The sequence below is a fragment of the Periophthalmus magnuspinnatus genome, chromosome 6, assembly GCF_009829125.3.
Source record: "Periophthalmus magnuspinnatus isolate fPerMag1 chromosome 6, fPerMag1.2.pri, whole genome shotgun sequence".
NCBI classification, from domain to species: Eukaryota; Metazoa; Chordata; class Actinopteri; order Gobiiformes; family Gobiidae; genus Periophthalmus; species Periophthalmus magnuspinnatus.
The window spans coordinates 27732862-27747973 of NC_047131.1; the positions used below are offsets into that span (position 1 = coordinate 27732862).

The following is a 15112-nucleotide window of genomic DNA, read 5'->3' on the forward strand; positions in this document are numbered from 1 at the left end:
AAATAATACAACCCAAATGAGGGTGTAGGTTGTGCCACCTGAACAAGTTACAGATCAAATCTATAGAAAAGCAATCCCACTCACAGTTAAAGGGCATTTTTTTCTATGCATTTTTGTTAGACATAAAAATACCCAGAATTGGATAAATGTGAGATGGGTAAGTTTAGTGCCAGTGGAACAAGCAAAGCAGTAACTTCTCCACAAGCAAACCACAAAACCACCAGGGAAGTGGCAGCGCGCCTGTGAGCAAACTACGTGACTCTGGTCATCGTCTGGTAAAGGCAGGGCCAGCTCTAGCTTTCAAGGGGCCTTAAGCAGAATTTGTCTCTGGGCTCCTTGGCAGTGCATGTACCTGGGCTCAGCTATTGGTGACTCGCATTTGACAACTTTATGACCCTGCTCTCATCACCTTGTCGAAGTGTGTTTCTATTTATATGAGCAAAAGAATGAAATGTTTTAATCTAACTTGCAAAACAGCCATTCAAAAGTACTTCAGCTGCTTCAGCACACCTCGGGGGTGTAAACACATAGCTGCCCACACTTATGCCTGGTTCAAAAACATATATAGGTAGTAGATATTTTGCTACTATAGATATTGGAAAAAAAAAAAAAAAAAAAAGTAAAGTATATAGATGGATATTTAGGCTACTGTAAACACTTGAGCACTGTTTCCACTATAACTTTACATATTATATTAAACATATTGGCTCTTGGGGGCCCTTTGATGACCTTGGGGCCCTACGCAGCTGTTCAGTCTGCTTATACGCTGAGCCGGCCCTGGGTAAAGGTGTTGTGGGTCTATTGCATCAGGTGAAAAATAAAATCATGCCTGGCGGTTATAGTTGTACATAAAGTCTACGTACTCTGCGTGACACATGCGTGAGATCATGAAGGGCCATTATAGGTGGAGGGTGTGTCGTTTGACTCATTAAACAAAACAGAAGCGCAGGCGCAGCCGTGTAACTGCACAAAGTCACCACTAGAGGGAACCAAACGGGAAAAGGAAGTGTTAGGTAAGAGCGTTACATAATATGACTCTCATCTCCTCGCGTAAAATGGCATCTTCCTACCGCTCTGTTTTTGTCATTCAAGTACTTCTGTTATTACTGCATCGAGAATATTGAATTGTAGCGACAACTCAGAGGGAGGGTTTCTTTTTCCGTGTGTTAATCGTACCGACTGTCTTAGTTCTTGTTAGGTTACTCATGAGAGGAAAATCCCTTCAAACGTGTGGTACGTGTAGTAAAATGAGCCAAGTCATTTCCTGTTGAATAAATAACCAAAACTTTGCCTGGCAACACCAACGCCTAACCAAAATGATCGGTTAGTTAAAAAAAAAAATAAAAAAAAAATATTGTTCGCTTTTTTTGCACTTAAAACATTATTTGGCCATGAAAACTAACAGAATTTAATTTAGAGATCGTACTAGTACAGGGGGAACACTTAAATCGTTGTTCGTAGTTAAAAGTCTTGGACACGATGCTGCTTGTCTGACTTGGGGAGGGGAGGGGGGTGTCCTCTGCGCTTCTGGAGGACGTGACTCCAAACATGCACCGCCAGTTGATTCTGCGTGATGACGTAGGCGGCGGACGCAGACGGCGGACGCAGGCGGCTATAAATACGGCTCCGCTGCACACGCGCGACTGCACTCTGCGGAAATCGCGGCTCCAGACAAGCGCTCACATTCCACTAGCTCTGACAAAGAACTCACCCAGCACAGCGACACGGTAAGGGAACTTTTTTTCTTACGTTTTTACCCACGTTACTACCAGATTTCTACTCAATTTTAGCCGTTAATCCGGTTAGAGCGTGTTCGTGGTGCGCATTTCTGGATGAAAATGGGCGTGTCGAGACGAATCAATGGAATGGGTGACTGGGACGTTTTGTGCTATAGTAAAAATGCGTCACGTTTCTGCTACAATTTACGACCTTGTTCTTGCAATGTGATCGTTTGCTGTTCCTTGTTCAGAATAATTGGAAGAACAATAAAAAATGGTGCGTAAAAATGGCCCGTGGAAACATGATGCTGGTCTAAACTTGTAGACAGCCTGTTGAAGCAAAATAGGCCTGCAGTTTGGGCAGTTAGGGTTTACATCTTTTGAAATGGAAGTTCTAATAACGTTAAACTTTATTTTTTTTTTTTAGTTTTTATTTCTATTTTTTAACGTTTGCGGAAGGTCATGTCCTTTGTTATCTTCGTGGATGTGGTGATGTGACAGGTCAAGTGCAAATTCCCGGATGGCTTTGGTGATGCTAAACTGCAGTGGCACAATTTGATCCATTTGGTACATTCTCCTTCGTGTTGGTACGGTCCAGTAGTGGGGGTAGGGGCCTAATCTGGGATCACATTTCATTCAGCCTGAAGGCCCTGGAAAGGCAAATTTGGCTGCAGTGTTTTTTTTTTTTTTTTTTAATGTTTCAAATCTAAATATAAACATTGAAACTGTAAAACTACTCATTAACTGTTTGGCATTGCTGGTTATTGTCCTGTTTCACCCTCTTAAAGTGAATAAAGGAGTAAATGTTTTGGCAGATCGTCGTGCCTGTGTAATATAAGCGTTTAGGAGAAGGATAATTGGATGAAAGGATATTCGTTATGACTGGCCTGGTTAAAATATAGGCCTAGTAGTGAGCCAATATCCTCTTGAGAGTAAAATTGTTTGCTCCACATCACTGCGACAAGGCCTGATGATGTAACAGCAGCGAGTGAGCCTGCTGGCCTCTCTCTGTCTGCGCGCACTGCTATTTCTGCTACTTGGCACAGATCGGGGGATGAAATACTTCTCAGGGAGTACTTAGTTGCCATGGACTCCCCCCAAAATGGCAATGGCAAGGGTGCAGGAAAGAACAGACCGTCCCTAAATTGGAGTAAGGAAATCACATGACGGGAAATGTGTATAATGAAGGTTGCACAAAGGTCAGGGTGTATTCAGTAGTAATGATGAAATAGGGGACTGTACATTGAGTCAGAAGCACTCTTTTCACTCTGTCTTACACCTGTTGCCGTTTATTACGCAGATGTCCACCAAGGAGAAGCTCATCAGCCATGTGTCCAAGGAGGAGGCAGTTGGCAGCAAGAACAAAGTAACAGTTGTGGGTGTTGGCATGGTGGGAATGGCCTCCGCTATCAGCATACTGCTCAAGGTGGGATGAAAATAACACACATCTGCACCAAGTCTTTTAAAAAGCCGTTTTGACTGTTTCTTTTACAGTTTTACAACACCACTTATCAGTTAACCATGTATTGCACATGCGTTGAGTGTCATAGGACTGGTGGGCTGGTTCTTATCTAGTCAGTTTTGTGCCAGTTTGCAGTATATTTCATGTCAAAACTACCATATATTTATCAGTATTTGCTTACCCCACCTCTCGTGTGTAAAACATTTACTTAAGCCGTGGTCTTGTAGATATAATAATCTGTATTTTTCCTTCACGCTCGTCATTCAAATATGTGTTATTATTGTGCAATTCTTAAGTTATCCAACCAGTTCTATTATTAAGCAGTTTTAGATTAATATTTTGGTTTACAATGAACAAAAAGTAAAATAATGTCACATGTTACTAATGCCCATAAAAGGTTAATATGTCATCTTATTAGCAACATGCTCAAGGTTTTTGGGGGGAATGCGTTACCATGACAAAGCATTTTAGCAAGTTTTTTCTTGTCCAACTACAGGAAATACCACATTCCACATGATAAATAAGAAATACAAAACAAACAAAAGGCGTAAAGTAACTTGTGTTTGTTTAGGATCTGTGTGATGATTTGGCCTTGGTTGATGTAATGGAGGACAAACTCAAGGGTGAGGTCATGGACTTGCAGCATGGTTCCCTCTTCCTGAAGACGCACAGAATTGCGGCAGACAAAGGTGGGAATAGAGAGAAATCCATCACGTTGTTTAGTCTATTAGAGGATTTTTTTTTTTTTAACTTATTTTGTTGTTTTACCAACAGACTACAGTGTTACAGCAAACTCCAAAGTGGTGATTGTGACCGCTGGAGCCCGCCAACAAGAGGGCGAGAGCCGTCTGAATCTGGTACAGCGCAACGTTAACATCTTTAAGTTCATCATCCCAAACATTGTCAAGTACAGTCCTAACTGCATCCTCCTGGTGGTCTCCAACCCAGGTTTGACACACATAATCTAAAGCTGTGTTACAGTTCCTCTCTGATCTCAGAGAATGGGCTAATCATTCAGTGTTTCCTGTTATTAGTGGACATCCTGACTTATGTGGCATGGAAGTTGAGTGGATTCCCCCGCAACCGTGTCATTGGGTCTGGAACAAACCTGGACTCTGCTCGTTTCCGCCATCTGATGGCAGAGAAGCTCCACCTGCACCCCTCCAGCTGCCATGGCTGGATCATTGGAGAGCATGGAGACTCCAGTGGTATGCACTCACCTCTCACAAATGGGTGTCATAATAAGCTCTAAGGGTCATAATGTGATGATATATGTTTATGTTCTTAGTGCCCGTCTGGAGTGGAGTTAATGTGGCTGGAGTGTCACTGCAAGCGCTGAACCCAAATATGGGAGGAGAGTCTGACAGTGAAAACTGGAAAGAAGTTCACCACCAAGTAGTTCAAGGGTAAGTGCAGTGTTTGTTCTAAATGTCAAAAAATCAACAGCGATTTTATAGCATTCATTAAATGTATCCAGTTCTGTGAACATTTTCATAATGAAAAAGGCTTTCAAGGTCGGTTGCTATCGTGCTATTTAACGCGTGACATAGTAGCAGACTAATCCTTGTGGAATTTGACATTGCTGTGAATGGAGGCTGGCAGTCTCGGCTGCTTTTACCTGCTGTGCTCACACCATTAAACGCAATATTTTGTTCCTCATATTTGTGTTAGTCTGATTTTTATTATATGGGACAATGTCCTATGTGTGTACAAGTAGCTTGACCTATTTGTGCCTGTCCCACAGAGCCTATGAAGTCATCAAATTGAAGGGCTACACCTCCTGGGCCATTGGTCTGTCTGTGGCTGACCTGGTGGAAAGCATCATGAAGAATCTGCACAAAGTGCAGCCCGTGTCCACCCTGGTCCAGGTAAAAACAGTTAATTATTTTTAATCTTTCCAATGATTTCTCTTGTGCTACAAACTAACACTCGTGTGGTCTCTGCATCAGGGCATGCATGGAGTAAACGAGGAGGTCTTCCTGAGTGTACCCTGTGTCCTGGGGAACAGTGGTCTGACTGATGTCATCAATATGACCCTGAAGCCCGATGAAGAGCAGCAGCTGAGGAAGAGCGCTGAGACTCTGTGGGGAGTACAGAAAGAGCTCACTCTGTGAGACGGCTCCTCCTACTGGCCCGAGATCACTCCTAAACATGCTAACGGTGTCCGCTGTCAACGTGCAACAGCCGTATTAGACCAGTTCTCAAAAGGTCAAGGGTTTGTGTATGAGCCACATTATCTGTCTAATATTTATAAACGTTACTCATTTCATGTCCTGATTAGCACATTTTTCCTGCCATGACTGAAGTTACCACAACTTAAAACTCTGCAGTTTATTCTGTACTGTATGTATGTATGTACCTATCTGTATGTCACTGTACTGTACTGTTGCTGCTGCACTCCCTGCTTGTAGATTGTATTTAAGTGTATGTGGTTGTTACCAGTTGGTCATTTCCAATGATAATCTGTTTGATTTTTATCTACCACGAAATGGTGACATTCCATTCTCTGTGAGAAAGGTGTCCTCTGCAGCCCGATTTAACTGCTGCATATCACTGGGCCAGTTCTTGTGATGCCGAAGCACTATGGCTATGGGAGGTCTTCTAAATATAACTTCTTGTCCACTAAAGTGCATTGATACAGCTGAACTACCATACATAATGAATTAACATTTTTGTGTAAAACGCAGCAAGAGAAAAGGGATTCAATAGAAAAACGGCTCCGATAATCTTAAAATGGTTAACAATTTGAAAAGGTTTTGTGTTCACCATAAACCCTCCAGAGTTACACGAGTCATTCTAGCTCTGGTAAAACATCATCGATGGTGATGATATTTATTGTTTATACCGAGTTCTATTTATGTTTTGATGTTGCATTAGATTTCTATTTTAATCAGATCTGAGTACCTGTACCTGTGGTGGCAGCTGCACATTGATTTTTATTTTGCTGTGACATCAAATAAATCTGCCAGGATAACAGGACCTGCCTTTGTCCCCGTTTGTTTGAGAGTGGCTGACTCAGCTGCCCGCAGCCCAGTGGCTAGTATTGGACAGACTATAGTATTGACTGTTGAAGTTCACCAGATTGCATTATAATGGAACTCAAGTGAAAGTAACATTATTTAGGACAGAAATTTTATTTAACATAAATCTAGAGAAATATAAATGTTTTGTATGGGTGTCAGAAAGTAATAAACAGATACTCTATAATACAGTTCAAAGTGCATTTAGTAAAAGGCTAAATTAAAAGAGTCCTTTTGAAAACATAAATTAATGTCTGGATTAATACAATAGTACCCCAGTCTTACCAAGAAATTCAGACGGACAACATGGAAAAGAGATGGAACATAGAAAGTAGGAGTATACAAAATACATCATTCTGTAGATGTACAATAAATTTGGCATATTCTGCAAGCTTGCACAATATTGTTGGGTGCCAGGAAAATGTGGGCCATAGCTGGTCACTGTATGGGTGTGACTTTGATATAAAAACATCCTGCACATGTCTGCTAAACTTTCTGACTTCTGTATTTGCTTGTGAGGCTTTGGTGCAGCCATCTTTAAATCACTTGATTTAACAAGCAAAATCTCCAATAACAAATCAACAATACTGATACTTCCAATGTGATCCAACAGCCAACAATTAATCATTCAGATCTTTTGCTTTGGGATCAAACACCATGATTCTACCTGCACAGGACCAAAGAAAAGTCAAACGGCCAAAAAACAGATTGTACTATGAAACATCTACTTTGACAGCTAGGTTTTATAAAAGGGACAAATTAAATCGTGATGGTTGAAGCATAGAAAATTCCCGAATATAGAGAAGGACAAGAGAAAAAGCAGGGGTCAGTAGAGATCACTGAGGCCAGCTGTCTTTCTCGCTTTCTGCATGAGAGCACGGAGCTGGAACTGCTTTCTGGAAAGAAGTCGAACATGCTGCAAGAGAAGAAAAATGTAAGCCAAGTCAGCTTTAGAGAAAAATGTTGACTAAATTACAAAAAGGATAAAGCACCTTGAGGAAAACCTCCAGGTCTATGACACCCCTGCGCAGAGCCTCGCCCAGGTAGAAAATTGTGTCTTCAATGGCGTTTTCTTCAGCGTAGAGGTTAAGGATCTGTTTGTACAGTGGGGCAGTGGGGACAATGACGTCATCAATGTCATTGTTTTCTGACTGATTCTCCATCTTCTCCAAGGCCTCTGTCAGCTCCTCGTCCTTTCTCTTCAGCAGCTCAATGTTTCTGTCCACTTCAGCCTAAACAAATTATGAAACACATGAACAAAGGCAAAATTAAAAAGTACAATATTTCTGACAGCATGCTTACCACTTCCTGGTCAAGTCTTGAGACCATTTCTTCAAGTTTTTGATGGCCCTTCTTTAGATCCTCCTCTGTTCTCTTCAAAGCATCTAATTCTGCTTGGGCTCTGTCCATTTCCTCCTTCATCCTCCAGCGAAGCTTGTCACTGACAGCAGAGATCAGAGATGCACGAATGGTGTCCTCCCCAATGGTGCCATCTCTGTTTGGTCCTGAAGACAAAAGACATTTTAAGTAAGAACATTTCAGGTTCAAATTATTTAAGGTTGATTACAAAATGTTACTATTAACAATTCTGAATAATACTTTTTGGGGCAAAATAGCATTCAAAAGGAATGGCATGTCTGTGTATCATCTACTAACTGTTCTGCACTAACATACTGCTGTATCACACTTTGAGAAGAGCCCATCAAAATAGCCCTTCAAATATTTAAGTTATCTCAGCTTTAAATAGAACTCTATCGGCAGATGCCATGATGTGTTGGTCTTTGTGTGCTGCAACTGTAATGACACTAAATATAGCTCTCTGCACTTTGGAAGAACTGGGTGTACAGTGAGCCCCATGCCCTTCTTCCCTTTGGCCTTTATGAACCCCACTCTTATTACACCAGTGACCTTTTATTTGCCCCTTAGTGTACCAAAGTCATACAGGGGTGAATAATATTTAACTTAAAGGTCAGTAGTTGGGACAGGTCATCTAAAGACCAACAGAATTGAGAAAGGTGTCTCATCATGTGACTTGCATAACTTTTATCATTTTAATGACTTTACATGTCAGTTACTATGCTGCACTTTGGATGTTTATAAAATGTGCAATATAAATAAAGTGGTTTAGGATTTGACTAGATGCTCTAACCTCCTTTATAAAAACTCACATAACACTTCAGTACGTACCAACAGTTGAGACTGGGGTCTGAGTCGGGTAATGTCCTTGGCCAGTTGAGGCGGGGTATGAGTTTCCTCCTGGATACTGATAGCCTGGATAGCCTCTGCAAATAAATGCTTTGTATTCATTCTCTAACTTTATCATCTGCACTGGCTGTAAATGTTGCAAAACGAGAGGTTGAGGAACTCTTATTCACAATATCTTACCCTGGGTTGGGATTTGGGCCATAAGGAGAGACAGCAGGCATTCCAGGCATGTAAGAAGCTGAGGTCAAGAGAATAAAAGATTAGATTAGACTACTATAGGTAGGGGCATTTCCCCCCTCATTAGAATTGGCTGTGTGCACAGTAGTGCCCGGCAAACTCACTATTGGCATCACTACTTTGTCTAATTTTATCTCTGAGGTTTTTGCTGAGTCAAACTAAAACAAATAAATATTTCATTATAAAGCAGTAGACCCGGAGCTGCAGGTGGATTTCACTGCCAACATGTTATAAACTACCAAAATAAAATGAATACTACACCAGAGGACACTTCTGTGTTTGCAAAGAGATGTTTGTCTCAATCTCTAATGCTAATTTTGAGGCATAATAAAGATTAAAACAACACCACAAACTGAAGTACTGTACATATAAAAATAATTGGGTAGTCTTTATTTTAATTAATTTGAATTTTAATATGTTGTTTATTTTAAGTTTTCCAATTTGAATAAAAGTGACTGCTAGGTTTAAGACACAGTGAGCTAGCTAGCATGCTGCTGTCACAGAGCCATAGCTTTGTGGGTTATAAACTGTAGTGTTAGCACCATCTAGTGTTGATCATTCATCATTCAATTCCTAAAATGCAATGTTATGTACATTTCTGGAGGCAGCTCATCTGCATGATTCCAGGGAAAAAGAAAATTAAAATCATACTTCAGAACATTCTCTATGGAGATATACGTTTTATGCCATACTAGGGAATATTATAGCCAAAGGAACAACATTCCTAAGCAGGAAGAGGCCTTCCTCCAGACCAAGTAAAACTTGGATTTTGTGGTAATGAAAGCCCATAAGAGATTTTTTTTCCCCCCTCACTGGAATTGCAAAACTTCATGGCTTATACACTGTAATGCTAGCACCATCTAGTGTTCAGGTACTGACATGTGCTGACATCATACTATTCCTACACATTTTAACCAGCCTAAATGATTATTTATGCCCTTGATATTTTTGCCACTGACCATCCTAAAAGTAAAATCACGTCATGTGACAGTAAGATAATCTCGTCCTTATGTTCAACAATTTACTCAAATTCAGCCCTTAAAACTGAAAAACCTAACATAATAGCTATTGTCTGTGTAGACCCTCAGTCGTCCAGGTCTGATCCAAACAAACAATTAAGTTAAATCTGTCAACTGGACAAATCTTGTAAGAGTTAAGACGTTTCACTGCTCATCCAAAAATCCGGAACTGAAGAAGCGGCTTGGATGAGCAGCGAAACATCTTCACTCCTACAAAATTTGTCCAGTTGACAGATTTAACTTTGTTGTTTGCTATAATAGCTATTGCTAAGTTTTGCTTCAGTTGAGGGTACAGTCAGTGGTTGGGTTGCAAAACAGAATTGTACTATAATGCACAAACATTTGCAACACCACTTTTATAAAAGAGGTGCTAGACTGCATAATTTTATTGTATTGTAGGTATTTGCTCAGAGTACTAGAGATAGGCTTGACTTTTGTTCCACTCACGGTTAGGAGGTCCAGCCGCTTGAAAGGCCTGGTATGGAGCCTGTGTGGTGGGACGTGAAAACACTGGGGGTTCTTCTCCAAACACCACAATCATCACCTGGATCAGCCCATAGAGGTCTGACTGAGGCTGGAGACACAGTGCTAGTCAGTTTACTCATTCGCAGTATACAATAAAAAAAAAACAGAAATATGACAATATTATGATGAAAACTTACATGTTTCCATTCATGAAGATAAGGCAAATAGATCTTGCCATTGGCATCAATATGTTTTCCAGTTTTGATCATCATTGCACTTGTAGGTTTGACAAAGCAAATGGGCGGATTGTAGGGATATGTGTCCAGCAACCACAAACATACTGGGATGTTGTAGACATTACCTTTACATTACAGGAAAAGGAAAAGTAAGAAAATGTATTAAAAGTTAAAGAATTGCACTAAATCACATCTGAAATCAACACATGAAACTAAGTATCACAAATAAAATCTAAATATGGTTGATGTGTAATATTCACCCTGCAAAGAGTAAACTTTAAACACTGATAGATCGAAATAAATATTTTTAGGAAATTTATATTGTGACATCCCTAGTTACATATAATCTCAGAATTACCCATGGAACAATGAGGCAATAAAATGGCCTCTTATCTAACCCAATGGCCACTAAAAACAATGGAAACTTGACTCACCTCTGTAGCTTACTGGAACAGTACCTGTCAAACTCATCAAATCTCTTGAAGAACCATCATTAAACACTATAAAACAAAGAAATATGGAAAATAATATAATGTACACATAGGAAAAAGAAAACAGTTGAAATGTGATGTCATTGTGTTTCTTACCATATGCATCCATGACTGGCTTTAGGTCTTTGTAGTTGGAGATGACATTAGTAATCTCACGAACAGTCAAGTCTCTGTATTTATATTGCTGGAAAAGAGATAATGAAATGGTTAAGCACGTAAAGATTATGTAAAGTAATGCAAACTACTGTATTCAAATAAGAACAGAAATGTGTTATTATTATCAGCTGTTACATACCGTCCCTATGTTAAACTGATACCATAACCAAATAAGGCCCTTTTACCAGCTGTATTGTTTATTATCTAGGAAATGTCTCGTTCTTTTGTGTTTAAAAGCTGAGGACATGTTAGCCGGATGGTATTTCAAGCTCAGGTAGTTTGTCTCACACCACGACCACCACGACTGAACTAAAACTTACCTTAAGCATTTTCTTCAGGGCTCCCTCGTTGACCACAGCCATGGTTCAAGATCTTTGTGCGTTGTTTGAGAGAAAATTCCGCTGGGTTTGAGTTGGCTGGTGAGTTAGCTGACTGACACAAGCTAAAGCTAACTAGCAGTAAGATAGTTGATGCTAGGCTAACGTACGCTAGCCCAGCTTTGGGCTCGGCAACAATGAAAGATTTGTTTTAGAATGTGCGATGACTTTGCCACAAATACACAGTGTATTTAAATGTATTTAAAATAAAAATCCAAGCTCACGATCCTCCAAAAATGTCCGATCGTCAACAACAGCAGCTTCCGGCAATCCCTTTAAGGGCTTCCGGTAGATTATGACGTCACATCCGATAACGTTTTTTAGATGTATTTATTTATTTGGATGTTCAAATTAGACCTGAGTTCTCAGTAAATACTCAGAAATAATACTTGTGCGCCTATTAGATTACTTTTTTTAACGGTCTTGGCCTGTACAGCTCTCCTCAGCTTAGATTCTGCTTTTTATCTTGACCTGAACAGAGAAAGATGCTTCTTGTAGTGCCCAAACAGCAAAGGTGAGACCAAATCTTCGTTTTGCAGGTCAAAAGTAAAACACAAGTCTTAATCAAATCGTGACAAGGTAAAGGTCTCAAATCCTATGCTTTGAGTTTCAAGTCCTTGAAATTTTGCAAATATGTCCTTGTATTTTTGCTATTTCTATTGTGTTTTATATTTTTAGGCAAGGAAAATGTATTTGTGTAGCGCAATTTATACACAAAGTAAGTCAAAGGGCATTGAAATCACAAAACAAACAAATCAGAACATAAATAATCACAAATAATCATTATAATGATTATATGAACGTTAAAATAGAAGAGTGCAGGATAAAAAACAATCAGTCATTTGCACATCTTAACAGAACCTTTTTCAAGCCCGGATTAAACGTTGTCAAAGTCGAGGCCTGTGTCACATCTTCAGGTAGACTCTTCCGGTGTTTACTCTTCCAATTATACCATGTCTATACATTTTTGTCACCCGTTCACACTATTGTCAGACCCTCTCTAAAGCAGATAAGCCTGCTCACTTAGGAAAAGGCACAGGGCTCAAATCAAGTTGTCAAGTCAAGTAATCAAAGCAATAACTCCTATCTGACTTGAGTCTGTCACAACTTTTTATTTCTTTCATCAAATCCCAATACCCATTATGAACTCCAGCTGGTGTTGCTTATGAAGGCAGCTCAGAGAAACAGAGGCCTAAATTAATAAGATAATAATAATAACACTAGCAGTTGGTTTCGTGATGTTGGGGGAAAGGCTGGTCATCGTCTTTAGGCAGAGACAGATATGAACTTCCGTCTGGTCTGGAATAAATGTCGTGTTCTCTGTGGAACTGGAGCCAACCTAAAATGTAATTTGTTTTGTTAATAGACAGTACTAGAGTATAGTGTAGCAGTAATATGCTTTAGTGGGAGTTTTCCACTATATGCAGTTGGGTACCTACATGGAGCTTGTTCGGGTTCTGGATATGGCTTAATACAAACAGGTGGATATTCCCCAAACATTGCCGCAATCAGCTGCAGTAAACTGAGCAGATCACATTCACCCTGAGTGGAGAGGAGAGACAGGAAGGCACTACTGATTTATTACAGTACTCAGAAATAGTATAATAATGTAAATAGGCTTCCTTAAAATGTGCAGTTGCTCTTATTTTGATCTCTTACCTGTTTCCACTCCTCTAGATATGGCAGCTGGACTTCACCATTACTGGAAACAAATGTTCTTTTAACAATCATCATTTCTTTAGTAGGCTGGACGAACACAATAGGAGCACTTTGTGGGTAGCTTTCCTCAAGCCACACAGACAGTGGGGTGTTATAAGCTTTGCCTTGAACACATACACACAAAAAATACTACTACTGTTAAATGGCATGAAGCTGCTATGTTATTAAGGTTACTGCTGAAAAATACTCACCATTATATATTGTACGAATAGTTCCAGATAGGCACATTAGATCTTTAGTGACTCCATCATTGTATACTGCATATAATAAAATAATAATAACAAAAATCTTGAGTTACAAAGAGTTACATTGGTCAGCAAAGGCCTATGCTCAAGAAGATCTGAATATCTCACCATATTTATTCATCGCAGGTGTAAGGCTTTTAAAATAACTCAGTGCTGTGTCTATGTCTTCCGCAACAACTCTCCGAGGGTAGGTCTTCAAAGCAAGAAATTCAGTTCGTAAGCCTATTTATGGTAGCATACAAAGAGTTTTTAAATGTATTTTTTTTTTACCTTTGGCAGCATTTTTCTAATCTTCTCTTTAGATGACATGACTGGAGCTCAAAAATATCCTGCGCTTTCTCAGTTTGCCTCATGAAACTTGCCGTGTTGTTTGCACTTTTGGTTTAATATCTAACTACTTTTATGGCTACTGATGACCAAAGGGACACTATATACTATATTTGGTATCAGATGGCCTAAAAACAACATTTAGGTCGATGAAAAACAACAAGCGTGGACCTCTCACTGTAACCTAGATAAATACATTACACATTCAACAAGTATGATGTGTAAAACGGCATAGCGTGTATTGAATTGAAAGAGTTACTCAAGGAAATACAGGCTGACTAGTGAATTAAATAACATGCTTGCTTTAATCAGCAGTTTATAGGTCAAATATCCTACGTCATGTTTGCTTTTCTAATTATTTTTTATTAATATACTGTAGCGTTCTGGTGTAAGGAAACAGGAGCAAAGCAACTGCAGTTTCAAATCATTAAAGCCAATCTACAAAAACAGACCAGTAACCTATAAATATAATCTACACATTAACTTTTGCATAGCGTGGCAACCAAGTGTCACAAACAAAAGCAGTTACATTAACAACACCTAAACAATGACAAAAACAACAAAAGGTGTCAGCTCTGGACTAAACACAGAATATCAGATCATAACAATACATAGTTTACAACTGAATTAAGATTATTTTGTCACAAATCATCCTTCTTTTAAACATAACAAACACTATGGAATGATAAAAACAGGTAATTGGTTTAATAATAACAATAATAGGCCTGTATATAACACTTAGCACTTTTCAAGATACAAACAGAAGAGTTATTCAAAGGTGGTTTTAAAGAGATGTGTTTTCAGGCTCTTTGAAGATGGACAGTGCATGTGAATGAGTCTCTTGGGCCCCTGTCCCATCAGATCTTGTGTTTAGTCCTGGTGAGGATGGGCAGTGAGTACCTCTTCAACATTGTTATTACTCAACCATTGCTGTTTTAGAGAACTGTAAACCATGAATCAAAAACGCTGGTGTGAGTTGGTAATGTTTTCTGGTCAGTGATAATAAATGTATATGAGGATGAGTAACCCCACATTTGCAAGAGTATAATGAACTGTTATAGCTGCCACTCCCCTGTCTTCCTGTGTCAAATCAGATCATAAACCTGTTCATGAGAAATCCTGCTAAACATGAGAACCGCCTCTAGATGGCAGCAAATATTTATAATCATCTTTTGGCAAGTTTTAAATTCTGTTAACACATAACACAGAAGAAATAAACTAAAAAAAAGAAGAAGACCAAAGCCATTTTCATCTTGACATCTTTATTACTGCCACATCTGTGAAGAGTAGCCTATATACATCTTAAATAGCTAAACAGTTGACCTTTCACATAGTCCTTACACACCTGCATCATTCACAATAAACAAGGGACGAGCCCTTGAACCCAGAGATCAGGTCTCTACTCCACTGATAAAAGTGTTGTGCAAAACACAAT

The 15112-nt window shown here is 39.4% G+C and overlaps 3 protein-coding genes across 3 annotated transcripts; 1 reads left to right on the forward strand and 2 right to left on the reverse strand.

Annotated features, from left to right (window-relative positions):
* Positions 1 to 995: 995 nt before the first annotated feature.
* Positions 996 to 6159, forward strand: ldha (lactate dehydrogenase A4). The gene is made up of 8 exons (XM_033967448.2): positions 996 to 1727; positions 3019 to 3144; positions 3752 to 3869; positions 3955 to 4128; positions 4215 to 4388; positions 4469 to 4586; positions 4925 to 5048; positions 5130 to 6159. Exons 2-8 carry the CDS (start codon positions 3019 to 3021, stop codon positions 5292 to 5294), a joined length of 999 nt encoding a protein of 332 aa, XP_033823339.1. The 5' UTR covers positions 996 to 1727; the 3' UTR covers positions 5295 to 6159.
* A 676-nt stretch (positions 6160 to 6835) lies between these two features.
* tsg101a (tumor susceptibility 101a) lies at positions 6836 to 11668 on the reverse strand. The gene is made up of 10 exons (XM_033967447.2): positions 11330 to 11668; positions 10950 to 11037; positions 10797 to 10862; positions 10324 to 10487; positions 10109 to 10235; positions 8586 to 8643; positions 8388 to 8482; positions 7503 to 7705; positions 7193 to 7432; positions 6836 to 7116 (listed from the first exon to the last, which is right to left on the reverse strand). Exons 1-10 carry the CDS (start codon positions 11369 to 11371, stop codon positions 7027 to 7029), a joined length of 1173 nt encoding a protein of 390 aa, XP_033823338.1. The 5' UTR covers positions 11372 to 11668; the 3' UTR covers positions 6836 to 7026.
* A 451-nt stretch (positions 11669 to 12119) lies between these two features.
* Positions 12120 to 13702, reverse strand: zgc:123278 (uncharacterized protein LOC641569 homolog). Its single transcript, XM_033967449.2, has 6 exons — positions 13621 to 13702; positions 13459 to 13543; positions 13297 to 13362; positions 13046 to 13209; positions 12826 to 12928; positions 12120 to 12725 (listed from the first exon to the last, which is right to left on the reverse strand). The coding sequence occupies exons 1-6, from the start codon at positions 13657 to 13659 to the stop codon at positions 12607 to 12609; spliced, it is 576 nt and encodes a 191-aa protein (XP_033823340.1). The 5' UTR covers positions 13660 to 13702; the 3' UTR covers positions 12120 to 12606.
* Positions 13703 to 15112: the final 1410 nt, after the last annotated feature.